Genomic DNA, 8,599 nt, shown 5'->3' with positions numbered 1-8,599 from the left:
CCCAGCTGACAGCTTCCTCCACCAGTTCTGGTAGAAAGTGCAAGTAGACTGGTTTCTTGGCACTCCATTAGCTGAGATCACTGTCTTAGGATGAAAGAACTGCAAATCCACTTGGGAGCTACACCTCAACCCAGACTTGTGGTTTCCCCCYTTTTTTTGTCCTAGTGTGACATTTGGTTCCATCTGTGAACACTCCAGGCTTTGATGCCAGTGTTACATACGGATAGARGGACCCAACTGTAGGGAGAAAATTGTGGGAAAATGGTCTACCTAACTTTCTCTTTTCAGGTCACACAGTGAAGTGGATCAAATAGCCTCTGTAACACGTTATGCAAACTGTGGTAGCCAGATAACAGAGTTTAACCTTCACTCAGACCACCTAGCGCAGGGTCATCACTCCCTCATGCCACAGGATAGCTAGCCCAGGTGGCAAGCTCTACCAGGCAGGGCTTGGACCAAGAGTTCGGAGTCACCCTGAATATCCCAGTCATTATTTGCTCAACTGAGAACATCCCACAGGAGCCTCATTTCCAGGGCTTGGGCATAGAGTATTTTCTGAGAATGAGATCCCTTTAAGTGGGCCTCTAGCACTGTCAGCCTTCCCCTAAAAAGACACAGCCTTCATCTTCATTTGTGTTTTTAAATTGTCATGTACACCAACAGTACTACTTTTTCATCTCTTGTTGATTTCATTGAGCCTTACCATCTTTCCAAGTTTAATGTTCCAGCCATTGCTTTGCACTGAATTTAATGTATGTGTGTATTAGAATACAATAACCTTAATAAAAACTCTACTAATTGTCAAAGGTCAAAAGACATCGTGAAATCTTTTTTCTTGGTTATATATGTTATACTAGGCTAGTTTGGCGTAAAATCTTCAGGATTTACTGTACAGGATCGTATGCATTATGTTTTCTTTGGATGGTGCCTGAGAGTCTGGTGTACTTGGCATTCTTGATACTGATTATGGAGGGTTCTATTTCCAAGACGGAATAGTAATGACTGAACTTCCTGACACTATGACCACATACTAAAATTTTCTGACTGGGATCAATAAGACACTGATGTACACCTCAGAGAACAGGGGGAGCTTCCAGTCCCTCCACAGGTGGGAACTGATAGCATCTCCCAGTGTCTTACTGCTCTGCTGTAGGATGGATCTCAACTAGGCACACAGTAGGATTTCATGATCATGATCCTGGCTTTTTTTTTTCCCTGCAGAGAGAATAAAATTGCCCAGAAGCTTCCATGCCACCAACTGATGGAGCCATATTTTTGTTGCTTGCATGCCATAGTTTGGCCAGCCTGGAACAAGGTGCAGACTATGAAGAAATGGTCAGTATTGACCTTGGAAGGGTGAAACAACACAGCAATATAAGTAGGAATGAACCTTCATACCAGAATTGGCCTGCTAAGCACTTACTACTTCCTTTGGAGAGTTTCAGACTAAGATAGGACTGCTCTATTCATAACCATACTTAGAACAAATAGAGAAAAGAGTAATGAGGGTACATCTCCATAGAAAAATGGAAAGGTAGAAGGGAAGATTCCCGAGGGAAGGATAACCCACTATTTGTTTGGGTTATTGCTGGTTATTTTCCTGAAGATCCCAGAGGATAATTGCACAGAGTAAAGTACTACTCAGCAAAATACCACCAAACCCTCTGCCTCAGTGGTAGGCACAGTCAGGCTCACAGCGCAGGCCCCCCTTGCCTAGGAAACACCAAGGCAGCAGCAAAAGCTACTGGATGTAAATAGTCTAATGGGAGCACTCTTTGCTCAAAGTATTTACAGCCCACCTCAGTGCTAGTATCTAGCTTTTATCAGAGGAAAGTCTAACATAAGGGAATAAACAGTTTACAGCAGAAAAGCCTAGAGAAGAGCTTTACTGGGAAGAAGCATTGCCTGCAGGACCCTGCACAGCATTGCCCCCGGTCTGAAAATTTCCAGATAGTTTCTCCCTGGACTGCTCTGCTTCTTAGCTATGACCATTTTGAGAAACAACAAAAGCCCAAAGAGCCTGTACCTCAAGTGAATGTGCGTTTGGGTGGTAGGGGCAGCCAAGGAAGAAGTGTATGGACAACTTATTACAATACCAGGAGACCACAAAGAAGTGAGGCTTACGGTACAGTTGGCACACCTCCATTACGTGGTTCAGCAGAGCATTATCTCTCTCCCTATCCACTTCCAAACCTATATAGCCAGAGGGTACTAAGCAGATGCCCAAGTATTTTTGGGAACCTCTAAGTAAGGTGCCATCTTTTAGGAACGCATGTTCAAAAATCTAATTTTGAATGCCTCAGGGAATGGAAAAGGTAATTGTAGTTTAACATTTGCGTAAGAGAAAAACAAGATAGAAGAATCACTTAAATTGGCTAACTCTTATTCTGTGATGCCCTGAGCACCATTTGTATCATGCAATCACAGTATTTGCCAATGAATTTATTTCCTAAGAGGCACAGGAAGAGCAGTGGGAAACATAAATAGCTTGCACGGCACAGCGTGTTTACCTTAAAAAATATCAGACACAGAGTGTCAGGATCCCCAGTCTTGAAACCTGCAGTTCTGAATCTCCTCTGCTCCACTGTCCTCCTGCTTGGTCTTGCTGTGGTAGCTGTAGAAAATGTAGTTTACTTCCAGYATAAGCTGTAGGGAGCCATTTTGTATTTCCCAGCTGGGCTGGTGCTCGCAGAACTTCCTCTGTTTTTGCCCACAATCTGAATGTGTTCTGGTTTGACTGAAGCACCACAAGGCCAGACTAGACCATGCTGGACCCATGGATGTCTGAGAGTCRGGTGCAGGTCAGGTCTGATAAGCTGTGAGGTCCTGAGTTCAGATCCACTGAAAAAGCCAGTGCTTCTACTAATTCTAGGGTTTGGGATGGGTTAATTCCTGGGAGGTGACCTTTCCTGCTGTGCATTCCTGCAGGGAAAATGAGTATCCTGCAACTCCCAATTTTAAGTTTTGCTTTTAGGCCACGTGAGCCCTGGTGTCAGCAGATTCAGCATCCAAAGCAGAGGAAGGAGAGAGGCATTGAGGGGGCACAGAACATTGTTATGGCTTGAACTAGCCAGAAATCAAGATTTCTAGTTTGTGTCATTTGCTTTCACTTTGGACTTGTTCCAAACTGAATCCCAAATGAATCATAGAATAGAATCATAGAATCAGTAAGTTTGGAAGGGACCTCTGGAGATCATCTAGTCCAACCTCCCTGAAACAACCAGGGTCACCTAGAGCATGTTATTCAGGGTTGCATTCAGGCAGGCCTTGAAGATCTCCAGAGAAGGAGACTCCACAGCCTCTCTGGGCAACCTGGTCCAGCGCTCCATCACTCTCACAGGGAAGAAATTCCTCCTCACATTCAGGCAGAACCTCCTGTGCTTCGATTTGTGCCCATTGCCTCTTGTCCTGTCASATGGGACAACTGAAAAGAGTTTGTCCCTGTCCCCTGACATCCTCCCTTCAGAGATTTTTTTCTTTTTGCACCCCAAATTTCCTGAGAAGTGAGAATGCAGAGGAAACTTCCCACTGAAAATACCAAACAGAAGTGTTTCACAAAGGGTGTTCCCACCCATGGGAGAGATTCCCTGCCTCTGCCCTGGACACTGGAGCAGGGTAGGGAGCAGCRAGCAGGGTTGTAGCTCAAGGGGGTCCGTGGAGCTCTTGGTCAGGGGCACCCTGGCAGGTTCCCAAGTAGGAGGCATCTATCCAAGATCACATTCACTTTGCCACAGGGYTGAAAGCAGCCCGAGCATGGAGTCCTGTGAGCTCCCCAGGCAGGAGGGACATCGCTGTGGTCCACAGGGATGGGAGGCTGGTGCGTGTGTGGGGGAGGTGGCCAAGTACTAGTGACAGGAAGGACAGCTGTGGTCAGCCTGCCCAAGGGCCCTTTTCTCTAAAATCAATAAACTTAAGGCTCAGATGATCACTCAGAGCTGCATGTCTGCTTTAGGATCTGGAGCATGGCAATGCAACTTATGTGGCCATGTACTGTTCRTAGTTGTACATACAACTGGAAAGTGTGAGAGAACCTGCTGGAATAGGAAAYCACAGGTAGCTCTTAATGTGAGAGGGTGAGACAAGACAAGATGAAGAGAAGGAAAGGAAAATGGAGAAAGGAAAGGAAAATAAGGAAGKATCATTAGCTATCCTTGCAACACTTTATTCTTCTTGACCATATCCACATGCCTAGCCTTTCTCCCTCTCCTAAATAAGATGGCTTTACTCCATTTCTCATTGGGCGCTGGCTGGTGCTTGCTTCTGCCTGAGCATTGCCTGGGCCAGAGCTACCCGGCAGCAATTGGAGCTGTCCCTGGAGAAAGGAACCCATTAAACAGTGTGGATGTTTGGGGACAAGGCTCAAGCCCATGCTCTGCTTGCATTAGTAAGGGCACAATGGGTATGACTCAAAACACAGCAAGCTCCCGCCCATGACACGAGTGTATTTATAAAATAACAACTGAGTTGCAAATGGAGATGATCAGGCAGCTTTTCTACTTCCAAGTGATGCCAAAAAGTATAGGAAGAAACCATTTGATCAAACCACAGATTAAGGTGAAGTTTTAATTTTATTTCAAAAATGGTTTGATTTTGAATGATTTCCTTTTTTTTTTTTTTTAGTTTTTATTCTCTTTTCATTCTGAGGTAGTATTTTGGTTTGATTTACACTTTTTACTGATGAGGTGATATGGAAAAATGGTTACGTACTCACAAAGTTGCTTAGCTGATGTGGGTTACTAGGGTTTTAAGAGAAAAACATATTTAGATGAAAAATTTTGATCAACTGCAGTAACAGGAGAAGACAAGTATCAATAGCATTGGCCACTCCATTAAGACTATCTGTYCAGTCCACAAAAGTAGCCAGCTTTCAAAATCTGAGCATATGGACTTTCACAATCCTTGGGAGATGCTGTCCCAGAAGTGGAAAAGGTCCAAGACACAGCAGCAGAGGGCTAGGAGGGACACCAAGCGCCTAAATGCAAATAGCTGGATGTGAAAACCGTATTTTTCCAGAGAAGAAGGAGGTCCAAGCTCTGCACGAAGCAATCAGATGAAGTCCAAAATAACCTAGCAAGATCTAAAAGAAACAGGCTATTTCTCAGAAAATTTCCCTCAGAAAACAGGGATTGCAACTGTTAATGCTAACAAAAATACAGAAGAGCCACGTAATCGTATGCATCAGGTTTTACACGAATCTATCAAGGTGCTGGAAGAGGTCTAATTGTCCCACGTGTGACTGCCACATTCACTTTTTGCAGGGGCATCYGATACCTGCTATCAAAGCAAGTGTGACCCAGTCCAGTAACCCCTTCAGGTGGCCAGTCCTGCCAAGGGCTGTTGYGGCCAGAGAAATGCCCGTTTCTTTGGCTAGGGGTGCATGCTGCACCAGAGGCGGAGCAATTCAGGCAGCGAAGTTCATCCATGATCTCATTTTCTTCCCAAACCTTTTCGGTCTGCTTGCAATGCAAAGAGGCCCTGCAGTCCTTGCAGGGCATATATTTAGAAAGCAGAGGTCAACAGGCCAAATCCACAGAACACATCCAAATTTGTCATTCCCCTGGGACAGTTTACACAGCTATCACCCAGTGGAAATCAATGGAGCTGTGCACATTCACCTCTGCAGAGAGCTGGTCCCACGGGGTTAATAAGATAGATCTCGTTATAACAACCTCTTACGCATATTTCTTTTTAGAAAGCTTGAAATTACTGGAGGTTGAAAAATAGGAAAACAGCTAAAAGGGCTTTTGAGGACGCATCATATGTTCCCATCTCTCTGACAAATTGCCAGTAGGAGAAGCAGAAAGGATCATTCAAATGCTGAAAATTGCTCCACTGCCTGCTTCATCCTGGGAAGATGGAGCCTCAGACCCATCTTGGCTCTGTGAGGGAAGCCTGGTCAGTGTTTGTGTGTTTACACTGCGATCAGCTTTGGTGGCTGCTGCTAGTGGTTCTCTGGCTAGGACAGTTTTATTGTCTGCAGGTGGTCATGTTTTGCTAAATGTGACTACTGGGGCTTCCCAGTGGAAGGAGCAGCCTGGGAAAATAATTCGTATTTGCTGGTKTTTTTAAAGATGATCCAATTTTTATCTCTTCAGAAAGGAAGCTCCATACAGGACCTGGTCTTCATTGCGCTAGCAATCCAAAATCATTATTCACATCTGAAAACATTGGTGGATTTATCAACACCAAAGAGCTAAAGATGAACTGAAACATCTAGGGATAATTCACTATGTTTGTGTGTGTGTGTGTGTGTGTGTGTGTGTGTGTCTCCCAGTCACATTCTCTTATAAGAAATGAATAGAATGGCAGATTTTTTTTCTGGAGATTCACACTATAATTACATTTCAGTAACCAGCAGGTAAGTTGGCTCAGATAATTGCTGGCAATAACTGAAGTGCTTTGTTTCTTCAACGTGCGTCTTAATGTAAGTAGTTTGCTGAAAATTTCATCAATAAAATGACTTTTAGGCAACTTGATATTAACAGTCTATTTGCACTGTCTATAACGTGTGTATAAAAGGCTAAAAGCTGTTGCTATAAGAATGTCACTCTTATATGTTATAGATTCAAGATGGAAAAAAATCCAACGTCAGGGAATAATAAGTGACCCATGTTTTAGAGAAGGGGCTTCACCACAGAGAGGCAGTAGAAAGAGAAGTTCTTTGCAACCAAATATTACCTTTAGAACGGTCTATATTAGCAAAGTGCATAAAAACATTTTGCATCATTGTTTTACATGGCATAAAAGTTGTTGTAAGAAAACTCAGTAATGTAGCAAACTGGGCTTATGTACTTGACCGCATGCCACAAATACAACGCAGGAGAGCCAATGGATTTATCTAAAACAAGGGCAGAACGTGGCCAAGGGGACCGCAGCTCACTGCTAGGACCCCAGGAGAGTAAGATGCACCCAAAGCTGTCACTGGTGCAGCTCATTGCCTTCTCCCTCTTCGGTCAGCATGCCCACCAAACCTTTTTTGCTATCTTATCTGCCATTCTTCTTGGATTACAAGACTACCAGAAACTTACAGATATATAATAAGCTTTATGGGGATGAAAAATGAATAGTGATCAGAAATTTCCTTTCTATAGGTATTCTGATATTTCACTGTATGTTTTCAGGAGGAAGAGATGAAAAACCRTTTTGTACATGCACACAAATATGTATGCATGTCTCAACAAATATGCATGTCTGCGGGTGGGTGTACAGTATTGGGGATAGTGAAGCAGGGAGGCAGTACAGGAAGTTTCACAAAGTATGTTTCTAACAGAATAGTGCAGTAGATCAGGAAAAAATCATGCAAAATTGAAGTTCTTAGATCTATCATTTCAAGTGTTGATATTATAATATGTTCTGTTTAAAATAATTCACRCATTTCCTGATCAGATTCAAAGATCGCAATTTTGTGAGTGTATATGTTGTTGTAGATAGCCATAATTGGCTAAAAGAATAAGAGAGGAGCTCTCCGTATGCACCTTGCGTCTGTATAGGTGTAGCAGCTGTAAGATACCATTGCATCTCTCAAGCATAGCCCCTTGGCATTCACAGTCATGGGAAAGGATTTTTAATGGTGTTTTTTCTCTTGCCCTTGCAGTGCAGGAAGTGGGATGGACTAGCGTGACTGCGCATCGCCCTGTGTGCCATGCCCTTCCCCAACAGCTCTGATCTCAGCCCTTCCTCCTTCATCCTGGCCAGCATCCCTGGGCTGGAGGGTGCCCACTTCTGGATGGCGATCCCTCTGTGCTCCATGTACATCGTGGCCATCGCAGGCAACTGCGCAGTGCTGTTCATCGTGAAGACAGAGCCGAGCCTGCACGCTCCCATGTACTTCTTCCTCTGCATGCTGGCAGCCATCGACCTGGCCTTGTCCACGTCCACGGTGCCACGCGTCCTCTCCTTCTACTGGTTCAACACCAGGGAGATCAGCTTTGGTGCCTGCCTCCTCCAGATGTTCCTCATCCACACCCTCTCGGCCATCGAGTCCACCATCCTCCTGGCCATGGCCGTGGACCGGTACGTGGCCATCTGCCACCCTCTGCGACATGCTGCCATCCTCACCAATGCCCTGACAATGAAAATAGGCCTGGCAGCCATGATCAGGGGAGTCCTCTTCTTCCTGCCCTTACCCTTGCTCCTCCTGCCCCTTCCTTTCTGCAGCTCCCGAGTCCTGTCACACTCCTTCTGCCTGCACCAAGATGTGATGAACCTGGCTTGTGCCAACACCACTCCCAGCATGGTGTATGGTCTCACCGCTATCCTGCTGGTCATGGGGCTGGACGTCCTCCTCATCTGCATCTCCTACGTCCTGATCCTAAGGGCTGTCTTGAAGCTGGCGTCATGGAAGGAGAGGCTCAAGGCATTCAGCACCTGTGTTGCCCATATCTGTGTGGTTCTGGCCTTCTACGTGCCACTGATTGGGCTATCTGTGGTGCACAGGTTTGGGAGAGGCCTGGCTCCGTTGGTCCGTGTCACCATGGGGAACGTCTACATCCTGGTGCCTGCTGTGCTCAACCCCATCATCTACGGGGTGAGGACCAAACAGATACAAAGGAGGATCCTGAATTTAATTCACATATATAAAATCAGAACTGCTCAGTGA

At 45.1% G+C, this 8,599-nt stretch overlaps 1 protein-coding gene across 1 annotated transcript; it reads left to right on the top strand.

Moving 5' to 3' along the window:
• The first annotated feature begins 7,642 nt into the window (after window positions 1-7,642).
• LOC146591347 (olfactory receptor 51E2-like) lies at window positions 7,643-8,599 on the top strand. Its single transcript, XM_085313076.1, has one exon. The coding sequence runs from the start codon at window positions 7,643-7,645 to the stop codon at window positions 8,597-8,599; it is 957 nt and encodes a 318-aa protein (XP_085169202.1).

The sequence above is a fragment of the Rhea americana genome, unplaced genomic scaffold, assembly GCF_003343005.1.
Source record: "Rhea americana isolate MKP2758 unplaced genomic scaffold, rheAme1 scaffold_376, whole genome shotgun sequence".
NCBI lineage: Eukaryota > Metazoa > Chordata > Aves > Rheiformes > Rheidae > Rhea > Rhea americana.
This window is presented reverse-complemented; position numbering and strand designations above follow the sequence as displayed.

Coding starts and splice junctions, on each gene's coding strand:
- LOC146591347 (XM_085313076.1), top strand. CDS start 7,643: ATGCCCTTCCCCAACAGCTCTGATCTCAGCCCTTCCTCCTTCATCCTG.